Source organism: Mytilus trossulus, chromosome 4 (assembly GCF_036588685.1).
Source record: "Mytilus trossulus isolate FHL-02 chromosome 4, PNRI_Mtr1.1.1.hap1, whole genome shotgun sequence".
Lineage (NCBI taxonomy): Eukaryota > Metazoa > Mollusca > Bivalvia > Mytilida > Mytilidae > Mytilus > Mytilus trossulus.
In genome coordinates, this window is record NC_086376.1 from 50,466,938 (window position 1) to 50,485,764 (window position 18,827).

General features: G+C 34.2%; 2 protein-coding genes across 8 annotated transcripts in view; one reads left to right on the top strand and one right to left on the bottom strand.

Annotated features, from left to right (window-relative positions):
• Positions 1-18,827, bottom strand: part of LOC134715464 (uncharacterized) — a 134,954-nt gene that overhangs the window by 30,714 nt on the left and 85,413 nt on the right. For all 7 annotated transcript variants that reach the window (XM_063577643.1, XM_063577647.1, XM_063577645.1 and 4 more), the window contains exons 16-17: positions 16,673-16,734; positions 9,065-9,147 (exon numbers count right to left, since the gene is read on the bottom strand). In XM_063577643.1, coding sequence (XP_063433713.1) covers positions 9,065-9,147; positions 16,673-16,734 — 145 coding nt within the window. The remainder of the gene's footprint in view (positions 1-9,064; positions 9,148-16,672; positions 16,735-18,827) is intronic.
• LOC134715465 (putative nuclease HARBI1) lies at positions 814-2,218 on the top strand. The gene is made up of 2 exons (XM_063577650.1): positions 814-1,727; positions 2,007-2,218. Exons 1-2 carry the CDS (start codon positions 1,019-1,021, stop codon positions 2,216-2,218), a joined length of 921 nt encoding a protein of 306 aa, XP_063433720.1. The 5' UTR covers positions 814-1,018.

The window sequence follows — 18,827 nt, forward strand, 5'->3', positions numbered from 1 at the left end:
AATATTAAATTCCCTTTCTATATAATCACCTAAGTCCGCGCTGAAGTACGTCCATTTTTGATTTTTCATTATTTAAAATTCAATAATATAATAATGAAATAGTTTAATGTTCACTATTCAATATTAAGTGATGAATAAAGAAATTTGGATTGTGACACTATATACGGTATTTCGGAATTCGTCATTTTGATGTTATCTAACTCAGATTTGAATAAATATCATAACTAAAACGTATACATGGTATAGTACAGTCTTGAATATTTTTTTTAAATTTTTTCCCCCTATCTATTTTGAACAGAAATTCCTTGGTTCAATGTATGGACGACCTGAGTGAATACCAAAACATATAAATAAAAATTAAAATACTCTAAGTCTTTATTTTTCTTATTTTACAATTTATCTTTGCTGTTCTTCATCCGCTAGTTACAGATAACACATGCCGATTGCACAGGAACGATCATTAGAGAGATTATGGAGGACCTTAATGACAAATTATGCGTGAAAATTAACAAATAGCTTATTTTGAATATTGGAATGGATTGCTGCAAACCTTCGGCCCCAAATTTCAGATATACCTAAGCTCATAAAGAGAAACAAAACGTATATAGTCAATATGTTCCATAACGCATAACTAAGGGAAACTTTATACACCATTTGAAAGCTTATTGAAAGAGGAACAAAATGGTTAAAACCAATGTGTCCCGTAATGACCATTAGAGGGGTAATCTGGGATTTAAATGTCAAAATACGCTTTTAAGACCGATAGTGTTTTACTGCTTTATCATCCAAGATGTACAAAGGTGCAAGATCTGCATTAACAATGAAAAATGGCTCCAAACTGTAGCAATATTTAGGTTTGACGTAACGATTTGTTATCTGACGTCATTTGTCTGTTCGTAATGGCGTTGATTGAAGCATTTTTTCACGGACAAAATTCAGTTAGAAAAAATAGGATATTAGGGATAGACTAAATCCCCTTGATGCATACGACGATGCAGAAATTCTTTGTAGATTTAGGATGAATAGACAGTGTATTATGGAAGTCATAGACCTTATCAGAGACGATATTTCACACGAAACAATGAGGTCGTTTGCTATATCTCCAGAGCAACAAACATTTGCCGCTTTAAGGTTTTATGCTACTGGATCTTTTCAACAAGTTACTGGGGACATAATGGGCATAAGTCAGCCGTCCGTTTCAAGGATTGTCCAACAGGTATCAACAGCAATATCAAGACATGCTGGAAGATTCATTACCTTTCCAGTAACTGCACCACAACAGCAATCTGTCAAAGAGGGGTTCATGGAAAGATTCGGGTTTCCTAATGTTTTAGGGTGTGTAGATGGATCCCTCATTCAGATCAAAGCCCCATCCGTACGAGAAGACGCGTATGTTTGCCGGAAAGGGTACCACGCCTTAAATATACAAGGCATTTGTGATAGTAAAAAGGTGTTTTTGAACTTGGTAGTTAAATGGCCTGGTTCCACCCATGATGCATTCATTTGGAATGAATGTGGAATAAACAGTTACTTAAATGAAAATCCTAACGCTGGATACTTGCTTGGGGATCAAGCTTATCCACTTAAACAGTTTTTATTGACTCCTAAAAGAAACCCAATAAATAATGCTGATCACGCATTCAACAGACTTCACCAGAAAACAAGGCAGTTGATTGAGGACACGTTTGGGAGATGGAAATGCAGATGGCTCATGCTTCACAAATTTGGTAAGGGTAAACTCAATTTCATTATTACATCGATCAAATTAAAATTTGTGTAAATCAGTATGATTTTCACTTCAACATTTAAAATTTTAAAAAAAATGAAAGCTTTTTAAAATAGTGTATCTCATTTTGTTTTATATTTAATACTTTTTGATAAATTTTATTTTAAAGTCGTGTATCGTTTCTTTTGTTGACTAGTATAGTTTGAATAACACCTTTGAATAACATTTTTTATATTTACCTTTGTGTATATATCAAACTGATTTCAAACTCTGTTTACAGGTGGAGCAATTACCATTGAACTTAGAAATGCCATCAAAGCAATTGTTGCAACTGGTGTTCTACATAACATTTGTGAGAAAAAAGGCATACCACTTCCGAATGAAGATCTGATAAACACTGATTATGAAGGCAATGATGAAATGTATGATAATGGTGACATTGTTGAAGATGGGGAAGTCTTTCGATCTCGACTTATTAGAGAAAGATTTTAAAAAATAAACTCAAACAAGAGTATAGTTATAAATCAAATCTGTATCATATAAATTAATAAATGTGTACAATACTGTCAATGTTTATTTTAACAATAAAACTTAAGAGAATGTTTAGTCCAGCAGAAGCGAGGCATACATATAACTATAATCGGATTCTCCAGAGTGATACTGGGAGCTGCTTTTGTCTGTTGTTGGTGGTGTACTAGGGACATCCAAGTGTGAATCAATTTGAGGTCTTGTGTTTCTTCGTAGAAGAATTCCAGATATTTTCTTTAGTTCTTCAAATCTTTCCCTTTCCAAACTCAGTCTATTTTCCTCATTCCTTAACCTTTTCTTTTCTGTTGACAGTCTTTCTTTTTCTACAGCTAATAGTTCAGTCTGAATACTACAATGATAAAAGGAAAAATAGGTAAAATCAGCTTGTTTGTATGAGCACATATAAATAGAGAATGGAAATGAGGAATTGCAGAAATCCGCTGAAGGCCACCAAGGGGTCTTCAACACAGCGAGAAAATCACGAAACTTTTTGGGATTCAGTTGATTCCTTATCAAAAATATAAACTAGTAAAAATTGACGTCACACTAAACTCTGAAACATATAAATGAACAAGAATTAAAACAAGAGTGCACACACTGAAATATCTCGCCTTCTTTACTAATCATAGATATTATGTTGATATACCAAATATAAAGCTTTATTACAACTGTTACATAAACTCAACATTAACCAAGAAAACAAAACATTGATCAATGAACCATGAAAATGAGGTCAAGGTCAGATGAACCATGCCAAGCTGACATGTACAGCTAACAATTCTTCAATACAACAAATATAGTTGACTTATTGCTTATTAATTCAGAAAAACAGACCAAAACACAAGAACTTAACACTGAGCAATAAGCCGTGAAAATGAGGTCAAGGTCAAATAAAACCTGCGTAACAGACATATAGATCATGAAATATTTCAATACACCAAATATAGATGACCTAATGCATAAAGTATTAGAAAAATAGACCAAAACTCAAAAACTTAACTTTGACCACTGAACCATGAAAATGAGGTCAAGTTCATATGACACCTGTCAGCTAGACATGTACACCTTACAATCATTCCATACACCAAATATAGAAGACCTATTGCATATAGTATAAGAAAAACAGACCAAAACACAAAAGCTTAACTATAACCACTGAACCATGAAAATGAGGTCAAGGTCAGATGACACCTGTCTGCTAGATATGTACACCTTACAATCATTTCATACACCAAATATAGTAGACCTTTTGCATATAGTATAAGAAAAACAGACCAAAACACAAAAACTTAACTATAACCGCTGAACCATGAAAAATAGGTCAAGGTCAGATGACACCTGCCAGTTGGACATGTACACCTTACAGTCCTTCCATACACCGAATATACTAGACCTATTGCTTAAAGTATCTGAGATATGGACTTGACCACCAAAACTTTACTTTGTTCACTGATCCATGAATTGAGGTCGAGGTCAAGTGAAAACTGTCTTACAAGCATGAGGACCTTGCAAGGTACGGACATACCAAATATAGTTATCCAATTACTTATAATAAGAGAGAATTGAACATTACAAAAAATATCAACTTTTTTTCAAGTAGTCACTGAACCATGAGATGAGGTCAAGGACATTGGACATGTGACTGACGGAAAGTTCGTAACATGAGGCATATATATACAAAGTATGAAGCATCCAGGTCTTCTACCTTCTAAAATATAAAGCTTTTAAGAAGTCAGCAAACTCCGCCGCCGGATCACTATCCCTATGTCAAGCTTTCTGCAACAAAAGTTGCAGGCTCGACAAAAAACCAACACAAGACTAACAAAGTCCAGACCTGACTTGCATGGGCAGGCTCAATATTGCGACTGGGTTAAACATATTTGTAATCAAAATGCATGTAGAACAACTGGCTACTTTTTTTCTTTCTTCTTTTTTGTATTTAATCTAAGATAAGATTTTTGGTGTTGGTTTCTTAACTTGCAGCTAGTAACTTGTGAATTTATTTCATTGTTTTTTTTTTACATCGGGTATATTTTCAAACTTTGTAATTTTTGAATGCGCAAACGTTGTTAATAGTTGATTTTAATCTATTTTATGTATAAATATACCTGTCAATTTTGATTGGTGTGGAACTCCTTTTTTTACCAGAACCAGGCGTAGTAGCTGCAGTAATTGTAATTTCTTCTGACGGTACATGAACGCTATTAGGTATAGAAGTCGTGGAGGTTCCCACTGGTAAGCTACATTCATTACTGCTGGTAGGAAATTCAATTGCTTCTGTTGCCTGAGAAAAGACATGTAAGGCCGTTAGCTCGTCTGAATTGTTTTACATTGTCTTATCGGGGCCTTTTATAGCTGACTATGCGGTATGGGCTTTGCTCATTGTTGAAGGCCGTACAGTTACCTATAATTGTTAATATTTGTGTCATTTTGGTCTTTTGTGGATAGTTGTCTCATTGGCAATAATACCACATCTTCTTTTTTATATGTATCATTTCATTAAATATGAGTTTAGTACCATCACAATCTGCCTTCGAAAGAAGCATACATTTATGTTAATGTCCTTTTTTTCTGTTTAACAAATAGAAGAAATAGCGGTAATATTGAAATAAAAAAAAAACTTAATTACAGAAACCGCTAAAATTTTACAATTATTTAGTTAATGTACAGCTTATTCGAAAACAACAATAAAAAATATAGGCCACCGATGAGTTAGAAAGATATTTCAATTTTAATGCCAAAAAAAGGGCAATTTTGCACCAAAGGGAGATAATTTGAAGCTTTTTCAATGATATCTACATTTTAAAAGTTACCTGGGGTCAACAGGAATTCATTTTTTGGAATGATTTTTGTACCATATGAAAAAGTAACAACTAATAAAGGTTATAATTAAAATTTGTAATGAAAATTTAATGTTTGTTTTTTTTCTTAAAATCTTATACCCGCGAGCCTCCTTAGAAAAAGTTTTACTGCGGGCAAATCTAAACGAATTATAACTAGATCCTTTAAAAGTCAGTAATTGACTGAGTAAACCTCGAACAATAATTGAAACAATAAAAGCGATATATTGTATAATGTGCAGATATGACTAGATTATTGCAAAGTCACTGCGTTCACACGGAATTTGAATTCGATTCGCATTATCAATATCTAACTCGAGAAGGTTAACTCCCATTCGAAACTATCTCAAAAGTCTATACAAGTTTACATTTTGCGATTCTTTGAGGTTTTTCCGGCATTAAAGAATTAAAAGAAACAACTTTGAAATATAGATATGTATGTAAGATATATATGACGTCAATATATCTATGACGTCATTACGGTTTTGCCCTTTTTGGTATTTTTGCGGACACGAATTCAGGTTACGTTTTTTTATTTTAAAGAATCAAGAAATGATTATAGTGTTTGAATTTCTCCATCAAAGCACTTACTCAGAATATCAGAATAACAATTTAGAAATTGTCCACACCACAGTTTAATTGAAATTAAAGCAAATTGTATAATGTGACTTTAAGCAATTTCAATTGCGATTATATTTAACGAAGAGTCTTTAAACTCAATATGCGAATTCGATATGCTTTCGATTCTAATGTAGTTTGAATTAATTTAATTATACATGTGAACGAGGTATACATAATCATTCAGATGCAGATATGAAATAAGTGGTGCAAAAATATATCATGTATTGAAGCAAGATTTTTAATATTAAAGTTTCAAAAACTAGGCTCCACTGACTGTATAGCGCCCACGTTAGAAAGCGGTGAGATTAGAGAGTCGTAAAAAAGGGGAGATTAGAGAGCCATGAGAAAGTTGAGATTAGCCAGTTGCAAGAAATGTGAGATAAAAGAGCCTCAATAAACGTGAGATTAGAGAGCCGTAATAAACGTGAGATTAAAGAGTTGTAATAAACGTGAGATTAAACAGCCGTTATAAACGTGAGATAAGAGAGTCGCAAGAAACGTTAGATTAGGGAGTCGTAGGACAAGTGAGATTAGAGAGTCAAAATTTTTATATGTAATAGTAGTGAGTTTTCAGGGTCTTTAGTTGTAAAAGCCATTATATTACAACTGATAATTTTTTTTATGGGTTGGTTACTGTAACAGATTTAGAATATATGAACCAACCTTGAGCTGCTGTTGGAAAGCACATATTCCATCTGGAATGCCCTATATTCTCTCTTCTCCAATCAGCGAAACTACAATTTCTTCTGTATTTGTCAGTGGCAAAATACTCCTCTCTCCACCTCCAGTTAGAGTTTGGTCCTTCCTAACACCAGCTGCTCTTTTCTTTGTGAGTCTCTTGACATCATCCCATTTCTTTCGCACTTCATCCACAGATCTTGGTACAAGGGAAGTTGCGTTAACAGAGGTTTGTACCTCACCCCATCCCATTTTTTTCTTTTTGTTGGTGATTGTGTCACTAAATCTTGAAAATAAAACTTCTGAATTCTGGTGTACTTTAGCAATGAGAGCATCCACCTCTTTCTCTGTAAATCTTGGCTTCCGCTTTAAACTCTTATCTTCCTGCTCCATTGTTTTCTCTGTTATGAAAACGTCATACATGTCATACATGACGTCATGTACAAGAACGTGAATATTCGTGCATGTCTTGTTTGTGAAAACATTATTTGTACAAATTCGTTGTATTTACTATGTTCCAGACGAACAATGATACAGTGAAGGATATACATGGAACAACTATTATTTTGGGGTTTTTGAAAAAAGCAACAACAAGAAGAACCAGTTTCAAAAGCTTATAAAAATAGCCAAACTGAAAGTTGGTGACCGATCTACAGTTTTGGAGAAGCAATTCAAAAACAGACAGTACTACAACATATAAGAGATGCAACTTTGATAATGTCATACAAGAATATACTGAAACATATTTGCATATGAAGTCAATATTTTGTCTCTTCTATTGTCATTTTTATCATTTAAATTTCGTTTTTTTTAAGGTTTCAATATTTTTTATAAGATGTCCTCTTTCTTGTGAACCCAACATCAAGTATATTCCCTCGCATATTGGATCATTTTTTCCTAATTTCATTTGTAACAGGAACGTATGGTAATGATATATCACCATCAATCCAATATATATAAGGTGTATCATTTTACCCTTTTTGTTTAGACTGTAACCAATAGCAGTAAATAATAAATTGAGAAGATTTGAGACCTTATAACCGTCAGGAGCACACCATTTGCACTAGCTAACCAAGACTAAATTAAATTGTTGATTATGTATTGTTTTAGACGTATTGCAGCAAATTTTATAAGCATACTTTTTAATCTTATTTTTACACAAGTCTTAAAACAACGCTTGATTTAAACCGTTATGATAAAAATGTAAACATTCATTTTTTACTGTATTTACCCGTTGATTCATAAACCAATCAAAGCACCCGACTCATCAATTACGTCTAATTTGCATACTAACGCACCCATTAATAGCGCATCCGTTAGCACAATGTTAACGGACACGTTTGTGAATACCACGTTAAATTTTAACGGACGTATCCGTTAACGTCTCCGTTAAGTTAACGGGTCCATTAGTTAACGGATGCTTCGTGAATAAGCTCCCAGGTGGATCTTTAATAACAATGCCCCACCTCCTAAACTGCCAATCAAATTGACCACATTACCTATCTACATCAGTCTTACATAATTGTACAGACCACTCCAATATGCATCTAATTCTTAATACACAAGTATTTGACCTCATAATTGATTACACAAATGTGTGTATTATTTGTTTGATATTTATAAGGATGATACATGTAGATTTAGTTATTGCCAATTACTTTTGATCTACATTACATAAAGTAATTCTGTAAATTATATCTGAAAGATAAATGATTAATGGATTAGCATGATCTTAAAAAAATGAAATATGAATATAAATATGAATATATAAAAGGTATTCAAGTATGGCCTATAATTTACTTGATAAATTTCCAATAATCATCTGTAATTAATCAACAATTTAGATTAGTTCACTTTTTTATCAGGAATTGGCTTGAAACAGTTTTAAAATTTATAAACTTTTAATTATAAAAAAACATTGGTTATTAGTTTATTTCCCATCAATCATTATGTCTATTTTAGTGATTTGAATTTTTATTAGAAGTAAATATATATTTTTGCAATCAAGAAAGAATCCACATTTCAATAACATTAGTTTTTAAATTAGTTTACGTTGAAAAATAAAATTGAAAATGCCCTGTGTTGAAAAATACATTAAAATTTGATCAAAAGGTACTCATAAACTTTTTAATTTTCAATGCCATATAACCTCTGTTTCAACTTACAAAATGCCCCAAAACAACATTTTTAGATTATTTTTGTTGGCATTTTAAAGCTTTTAGCTGTTGGTATAAATTTATGTCTCACAAGGATATTTGGTAACATTTACTAGAAAAATTTTTGCATTTTTTTTTTTTTGAAACATGTTCAGAACTGGCAACATTATTGCGATTAGATATAAACTGCAGTTTAAATAAAATTGTGCAAATTTAGAGAGCCATATTATTTAATTTGAGCACCTTTATCCTCATACTGGAAAAGCATGTTTCCTTCTTAAGACCTGCTGTAAATGCAATTTTCAGCACTAGTGCTTTATAAATGTTCATTTTTCCCCACCATACCTTAATATGAAATAATTCAAACGACTGTTCTAATCTTTCCATGAGTGATATCCATCACTTTGATTATCGAAAGCAATCATAGGTTTGAACGAAGTTTTCAATTTAGACTCATATATATATATATATATATATATACCATGTAGATTCACATTTATGTCATTGATACTTACTCTTTTTTTTCTTTTTTCTTTTCCTTCTCATCTTTAAGTTTTTGTTCTTTCTCTTTTTCTGCTTCAATTCTTGCTCTGAGCTCCTGTAATAAATTAAATGGTAATTTAAATAAAATTAAATTATAGTTTATACATATTTTGATAAATTCCCATGATTAAACTTCCGCTGGTTTGTTTTCATTAATGTTAAGGTCAGCTTGTTAGCTTGTCAGCTTGTCAGTTCTGTTTTAATTAGAGATTAAGGGATAGGTATTATATCATAGATGGGAAACAGCTTGATGACAGCATAGGTGTTATCAGACATGTCAGAGAATCAACTGTATATAATTTTGATAGGATGGTCAGTTGTCGTTTGAGCTGTTAGCAGTCATATTTTTACTTGTGGATAATTTATTCAGCCCACCCACCGAATCCCCAGCTGCACCTTTAAGAATTTAATAGTCTTATTTTAGTGTTAATTATTTTACATGTTTATTTAAACAGGGGCTACTCATAACATATGTGTTTTATGTTTGTTTTAGTTTTATGTTGTGTGTGTTGTTCTGTCATTTAATTTGGCCTACTTAATTTCAGGGAAATTATTTTCCCCCAATTCATTAATACATTTTATTATTTATTTAGGCTTTGTTTTATTTAAGGGTGATAATTAAGTTATTTTTTGTACCTGTTGGAATCTACCGCAGGAATTCTCATTTTTCAAATTTATACTTGTCTGGGCTCTACCAGTCAGGTTCTAATAGTACCTGTTGGGATCTACCGCAGGAATTCTCAGTTTTCAAAATTCATACTTGTCTGGGCTCTACCACTCAGGTTCTAAAAGTACCTGATGGGATCTACCGCAGGAATTCTCAGTTTTCAAAATTCATACTTGTGTGGGCTCTACCACTCAGGTTCTAAAAGTACCTGCTGGGATCTACCGCAGACATTCTCATTTTTCAAATTGATACCTGTTTGGGCTCTACCAGTCAGGTTCTTAAATTAATTTTTCACCTGTCAGGGCTCTACTGCAGGTTCTTAAATTGAATAATTTAGACAATTTACTTTTAATTAATTTAAAAATTGTTTTGAGTAGGTAGTGTTTTTCATATGGTTATTTTTATTTTTATTGTAAGTTTTTAACGAGTAGCCCCCTAGAAAGCCACATAACAAACTGACAACACCATGTGACAAACTGACAATATTATGTGACAAATTGACAACAATATGTGACAAACTGACAATATAATGTGACAAACTGACAACAACATGCCAAAAACACAAGAAACAACATAGAGATAAACAACAGTTTACAAATCTTGTCTGACATAGAAAACTAAAGAATGAGCAACAGGAACCTGACAAAAACACATGAGTGATTTAAGCCTCTAATTAAAACTTTAGGTTCACTTGACTTACTTTTTTTGAAATACGTCATTACTCATATTCATGTATGGTATTATTATTCCTAAATCCAACAAGTCTAGAAATTGTCATTCAAGTCTCTTTTTTAAGTCAATAAAATAATGGTATAATTACTAGGGGTGTCAACTTGGTGAAGATTTCCTAATGGAGTAATTGTCAGATTAACCAAACGATACTCAAGTACTCACTTGGTAAAACATTTACAAAATGGAAACACAAAATTATACTATTTAATGTGTTGTTGGTCGTTGTCTTTGGTTTAACACCTTCAATATTTGTACCTAGACTAGGACTAAAAAATAGTTTGGAATTTTATACCCTAATTGGTAGCTCATAGAAAAATTTACTACATGTACTAATTATGTAAACTGACAATAATCTAATCAAGTAATTAATAAGTATCCAGGGTTCTCACTAAGGATTTTGAAAGCAAGTCCAGGGACTCGTCATTGTTGGCGATGGTGAGTCCAACAGTAAGAGGAAGATATTTTATTGCAATATGATTTATTATTTTAGTCACAATGACCTAGCAGAGCAATGAAATGACATCAAATTCAATTACTTTTAAACTTTTGCTACAAAAGGATGATATGTGTGTTGAGTTTATGCAATATTTTCAATCTTGATGCATCTTTGGACTCACCAGTTTTGAAAATGATGACTATATTCATTTTCTGAGAGTCCACAAAGGGTGCAATGACTTTATTCATTCAAAAATATTATCTTGTCAATTTTTTCTTGGACCAGGGGGTTTCTCATCATTGTTAGGTAACTTATAGTCCTGCTAATACAAAATATATGCTCTGACGATACAGAGGTGGTTAGTTGACTAAGAAATAATTAAGGTGCTCTTGTTCAAAATATACCAATGTTTTAGAGAATTTTAAATAACAGTTAAATGCAATCATTCGAATAATATTTTAAATTTTATTCATTTTGATTTATATCTTATTCCCACGGGAGGCGCTATCAATAAAATATTTTTTGTTTCTAAATTTAAGAAAGCAACATTCTAACAGGAATTAAACCAATAAGTGGAATATCATTTTGGTAACGGATACTCTGTACCACGGAGCTTAATACTCGAATACTCCACATCCCTAATAATTACCCATGATTGAGACAACACACCCACCAACAGTGACACCCAATTAAAAAAATATATGATTATTTGAGTTCATAATATATTTGTAAGACAATTACATCATTTATCATCCTACATGTAATACCACCGTGACATTAACATTTAAGTGCTACATTTATATGGCAATAGATTTGTAAACTTAACAAAACATTGCATGCAGTTCAAATACAATGAATCTGGCTAACCTTAGACTAAAAGCACATTAATTTTGTATCTTAACGGGTTATAAAATATTTCAAATAAAGTACGACTTGGGATTTAGGTTGAGGACCTTTCAGTTTAGAATGTCGCCCTTCCAGTACCAAATGTTAACTTGAACTTCTGAAATATTCAATTTTCTCAACCGTTAGAGGGAATATAAATTAAAACTTTGTGAATGAGCTTTTTTTTAATATAATAATGAATACATTTAGATGACAAATAAAATTAAAGAACCTTAGTCAGCACCCTCACATACCCCACGTCCCTAAATTGTCATTGGAGAAATAAAATAGGTGTAAGAAAAAACTAGAGGCTCTCAAGAGCCTGTATCGCTCACCTGATTCTACTTGGGTTTTTGAAATCATATAAAACAAGAATGTGTCCTCAGTACACGAATGCCCCACTCGCACTATCATTTTCTATGTTCAGTGGACCGTGAAATTGGGGTAAAATCTCTAATTTGGCATTAAAATTAGAAAGATCATATCATAGGGAACATGTGTACCAAGTTTGAAGTCGATTGGACTTCAACTTCATCAAAAACTACCTCGACCAAAAACTTTAACCTGAAGCGGGACAGACGGACGAACGGACGAACGAACGGACGCACAGACCAGAAAACATAATGCCCCTCTACTATCGTAGGTGGGGCATAAAAATATAAAATTTGGCTAAAAGTGACAACACAACCTCATTTATAAGGAAAGGAACATGTTTAATTTCATTCAAAAGTCCCCCACTGGCGGCCATCTTGGATGACGGATCGGCTACAAAGTAACAACACTTGGTCAGCACCTCATAAGGAACATTCATGCCATGTTTGGTTTTATTCCATTCAGTGGTTCTCTAAAAGAAGTTATTTGTATGCATTTCCCATAGGGTCCTATGTTAAACTAAGTCCCCTGCTGGCGGCCATCTTGGATGATGGATCAGCAACAAAGTAACAACACTTGGTCAGCACCTCATAAGGAACATTCATGCAATGTTTGGTTTTATTCCATTCAGTGGTTCTCTAAAAGAAGTCATTTGTATGCATTTCCCATAGGGTCCTATGTTAAACTAAGTCCCCCGCTGGCGGCAATCTTGGATAATGGATCGGCTACAAAGTAACAACACTTGGTCAGCACCACATTAGGAACATTCATGCCATGTTTGATTTCATTCCATTCAGTGGTTCTCTAAAAGAAGTCATTTGTATGCATTTCCCATAGGGTCCTATGTTAAACTAAGTCCCACGCTGGCGGCCATCTTGGATGATGGATCAGCAACAAAGTAACAACACTTGGTCAGCACCTCATAAGGAACATTCATGCCATGTTTGGTTTCATTCCATTCAGTGGTTCACTAGAAGAAGTGATTTGTATGCATTTCCAATAGGGTCCTATGTTAAACTAAGTCCCCCGCTGGCGGCCATCTTGGATAATGGATCAGCTACAAAGTAACAACACTTGGTCATCACTCCATAAGGAACATTCATGCTATGTTTGGTTTAATTCCATTTAGTGGTTCTCTAGAAGAAGTCATTTGTATGCATTTCCCATAGGGTCCTATGTTAAACTAAGTCCGCCACTGGCGGCCATCTTGGATGATGGATCGGCTACAAAGTAACAACACTTGGTCAGCACCCCATAAGGAACATTCATGCTATGTTTGGTTTTATTCCATTCAGTGGTTCTCTAAAAGAAGTCATTTGTATGCATTTCCCATAGGGTCCTATGTTAAACTAAGTCCCCTGCTGGGGGCCATCTTTGATGATGGATCCGCTACAAAGTAACAACACTTGGTCAGCACCACATAAGGAACATTCATGCCATGTTTGGTTTCTTTCCATTCAGTGGTTCACTAGAAGAAGTCATTTGTATGCATTTCCAATAGGGTCCTATGTTAAACTAAGTCCCCGCTGGCGGCCATCTTGGATAATGGATCGGCTACAAAGTAACAACAATTGGTCAGCACTCCATAAGGAACATTCATGCAATGTTTGGTTTCATTCCATTTAGTGGTTCTCTAAAAGAAGTCATTTGTATGCATTTCCCATAGGGTCCTATGTTAAACTAAGTCCCCCGCTGGCGGCCATCTTGGATGATGGATCGGCTACAAAGTAACAACACTTGGTCAGCACCCCATAAGGATAATTCATGCTATGTTTGGTTTTATTCCATTCAGTGGTTCTCTAAAAGAAGTCATTTGTATGCATTTCCCATAGGGTCCTATGTTAAACTAAGTCCCCGGCTGGCGGCCATCTTGGATGATGGATCGGCAACAAAGTAACAACACTTGGTCAGCACCTCATAAGGAACATTCATGCCATGTTTGGTTTCATTCCATTCAGTGGTTCTCTAAAAGAAGTCATTTGTATGCATTTCCCATAGCGTTCTATGTTAAACTAAGTCCCCCGCTGGCGGCCATCTTGGATGATGGATCGGCTACAAAGTAACAACACTTGGTCAGCACCTCATAAGGAACATTCATGCCATGTTTGGTTCCATTCCATTCAGTGGTTCTCTAGAAGAAGTCATTTGTATGCATTTCCCATAGGGTCCTATGTTAAACTAAGTCCGCCGCTGGCGGCCATCTTGGATGATGGATCGGCTACAAAGTAACAACACTTGGTCAGCACCCCATAAGGAACATTCATGCTATGTTTGGTTTTATTCCATTCAGTGGTTCTCTAAAAGAAGTCATTTGTATGCATTTCCCATAGGGTCCTATGTTAAACTAAGTCCCCTGCTGGGGGCCATCTTTGATGATGGATCCGCTACAAAGTAACAACACTTGGTCAGCACCACATAAGGAACATTCATGCCATGTTTGGTTTCTTTCCATTCAGTGGTTCACTAGAAGAAGTCATTTGTATGCATTTCCAATAGGGTCCTATGTTAAACTAAGTCCCCTGCTGGCGGCCATCTTGGATGATGGATCAGCAACAAAGTAACAACACTTGGTCAGCACCTCATAAGGAACATTCATGCCATGTTTGGTTTCATTCCATTCAGTGGTTCTCTAAAAGAAGTCATTTGTATGCATTTCCCATAGGGTCCTATGTTAAACTAAGTCCCCTGCTGGGGGCCATCTTTGATGATGGATCGGCTACAAAGTAACAACACTTGGTCAGCACCACATAAGGAACATTCATGCCATGTTTGGTTTCATTCCATTCAGTGGTTCACTAGAAGAAGTCATTTGTATGCATTTCCAATAGGGTCCTATGTTAAACTAAGTCCCCCGCTGGCAGCCATCTTGGATAATGGATCGGCTACAAAGTAACAACAATTGGTCAGCACTCCATAAGGAACATTCATGCAATGTTTGGTTTCATTCCATTTAGTGGTTCTCTAAAAGAAGTCATTTGTATGCATTTCCCATAGGGTCCTATGTTAAACTAAGTCCCCCGCTGGCGGCCATCTTGGATGATGGATCGGCTACAAAGTAACAACACTTGGTCAGCACCCCATAAGGATAATTCATGCTATGTTTGGTTTTATTCCATTCAGTGGTTCTCTAAAAGAAGTCATTTGTATGCATTTCCCATAGGGTCCTATGTTAAACTAAGTCCCCGGCTGGCGGCCATCTTGGATGATGGATCGGCAACAAAGTAACAACACTTGGTCAGCACCTCATAAGGAACATTCATGCCATGTTTGGTTTCATTCCATTCAGTGGTTCTCTAAAAGAAGTCATTTGTATGCTTTTCCCATAGCGTTCTATGTTAAACTAAGTCCCCAGCTGGCGGCCATCTTGGATGATGGATCGGCTACAAAGTAACAACACTTGGTCAGCACCTCATAAGGAACATTCATGCCATGTTTGGTTCCATTCCATTCAGTGGTTCTCTAGAAGAAGTTCAAAATGTAAATTGTTAACGACGACGATGACGGACGACGACGACGACGGACGACGGACGCCAAGTGTTGAGAAAAGCTCACTTGGCCCTTCGGGCCAGGTGAGCTAAAAAATTGAATCATAATTTCCTGTCACCTACATAGTATGTCCTTCTTATCTTCAAAGTTTCATGACATTCTGTTGTGTGGTTTCAGAGGAGTTGTGATGACCACCTGTTGCAGTAGTAAATTGAAACAAATAAGTTCAAAGGGGCGTAGACTTCTAGAAAAAAATTGAATCATAATTTCCTGTCAATATGCAAACATCTACATAGTATGTCCTTATTATTCAAACAGGTTTCATGAAATTTTGTTGTATGATTTCAGAGGAGTTGTGATGACAAACTGTTGCAGTAGTACATTGAAGCAAATAAGTTCAAAGGGGCGTAACTCCTTCAAAAACAATTGAATCATAATTTCCTGCCGATATGCAAATCTACATAGTCTGTCCTTATCATCTAAAAAGGTTTAGTGAAATTCTATTGTGTGGTTTGAGAGGAGTTGTGATGACAAAAAGCAGGACCAACAGGCTGATTGATGGATGGATGGTATTGCGGACGGACGGTCAGACGGGTCAAAAACATTACACCCGCCGCAATTTTGTTGCATGGGGTATAAAAATGAAAATTTACTTTAAATGAAGGTTTTAGAAATTTATTTTTATAGTTAAGGTTTCAAATGCGTATCATAAGAACACAAAAACATCTCATATGGGAAATCCATTAATCAGGAACTTTCACCACTGTGATCATATACACATTTGATAATTATATCAATTTCTATATACATTTATATGATTTGAAAAGAACTTGGAACTTCATGATTTCAGGGATCAAACAATTTCTTACATTTCCTCCTTTGACTAAGATTTCATAAGAAAAAAGTCATAACCTGGCATTAAAATATTACATTTTAAAACACCCAGTTGACTTTGACATTATGATACCAAAAATTAATTGACCCCTATCAAGTGAACCTTACAGCTAATTCTTCCTTTTCTCTATTCAGCTCCTGTAGCCATATTGGTTCCACTATTTTTCTCTCTGAAACAAAAAGAACAAATAATGATCTATATTAGAAATGTTTTATTAGAAAACTATTTTACATCAAATGTTATATAAATATCTATGCAACTTGCTGGATTGGGTAGTAACAGAAACATTGAATAAATTCATTCTCTTCCCCTCTTGAATAACTACAATAGCTATATATTTTTCTTTGTGCAGGTTATTCACTGGGACCTTTAAATTTCTTCTGAAATCCATCACAAATATATAAGTATACCTGAGTAAAATATATCACTAAAAAATGAAGAAACATTTTTATTACATAAAAAATAGTGAAGATTCATAACAATGAGTGTTGAATTATTTTTTTAGGATCTAAATTCAAGAATAGAGGTGCACCACAGAATTAAAGAATAAAGGTAAACCACACATTAATAGACATTCATCAAAGTACAAATTTCCTGATAGCTCATGGCTTGAATGCAAAATTTGTCAAAACACCAAAATTGAGTATACACAAATATACAATTCTCCTCAATCCCTTAAACCAGACTTTTTACTAAATACACTAAGGATCATGTATGTTATGTTTGGTGCAAGACAGAGACCAAATAATAAAATAGCTAAGAGCAAAAGATACAGTTTTCAATATTAAATAAATAGGGGTTTATCAAATATGTCAAGCCTCTTTGATCATTACAAGTCTAAGACAGATGTGGAAAAATTCTAACAGAAACAATCAAAGCCAAGTCAGTTCAGGCAAATTTTCCAAATAATTTTAAAATCCATTGAGATTTGGAACTATTTTATTTAAATAGAGTATTAATACATAATACGTTTTGGAATGCTATTCAGTAATTACTATGGGGCACTTGCATGTCTAGGTTTTTAACCAATCAGCAATGGGGTTTCCCAGTCACTGCCTCGTCTGCTTCTCATTTACTAATTGTTTTTCGAGATCATACTAATTAACCAATGAGATTCATAGTTAATTTTGAATTAACCAATCAGCGCTTAATTAGTAGGGCCTTTGTTTTATGCACACAGACTTAACTATTCCTGAAGCAACGCTTGCTTGCAGCAGCCATTATTATTTTCTGGGAAAATATTTTCTTCCCACCCTCCAACTCCCTTAAGGACAATTACATTTATTTGCTTAAAGATCTATATGCATGTATACGCATAATACATATGTTTATTGATAAGAAGCATCAACTTCATATATCTTTTTGTATTGTTTATTTTAGTAGAGTAGTATTTTTCAAAGAACTCACAGTTATTATGTAATTTTGTTAGGAGTAACACAGTTTTTCAACTTGATTTTGCTTTCTTTGTAAATATGTTTATTGCTATATTGATATGCAAAGAAAATATTAAACTGTGATTCTTTCTCCCAAACCTGTGTCTGTTTACTTTATTATTTTATACGTGCTATAACCAGTTGGCATTTCTTGGTCCCTTAACTGAACTCTGTTAAGTGTAAATTAGGTGCTTTCATCTGCACTGTAACTCTTCAGTCAGGGCACCAAAGATATAGCATACTGGTTATTGGTACAACTGACATATATACAACATAATAAGGGAGGATCTGGGTGGGACAGTGTTATGGATTAATGACATACTTAGTCTTCAGTAACAACTGATGAATTATCTGACATGAGAAATGCTTAAGAAATTATAGTTGGGTTAAATTGGAATTCATCTTTAACTTGAGTAGCTTGAAGGTTATTGATATATCCTCATTCCAGTTGTTTTTTACTTTAAATTAGCTTTAAGTAACTGCCAGTACTCTCAGATCTGTAATTGTGTCTTTTCTGTTTTTGATATTTTTTTGTGCTTTGTATTTATCTGATAGGATAAACCCTTTTTAACTAAATTTTATATTTGATTCTGACATTGTACTGTTACACCACTGTCCCAGATTTGAGAAGGATTTGGAGCCAGCAAAAATGTTTAACCCTGCCACATTCTGTATGTGTTAGGAGCCTGTAATTCAGTGGTTGACATTTGTTGCTGTTAATCATTTTTGATTTTTCGCTTATTGTTTTGTACATAGATCAAGCCATTTGTTTTCTTGTTTGAATTGGTTTACCGATGTCATTTCAAGGCCAATTAAAGCTTACTGTGAG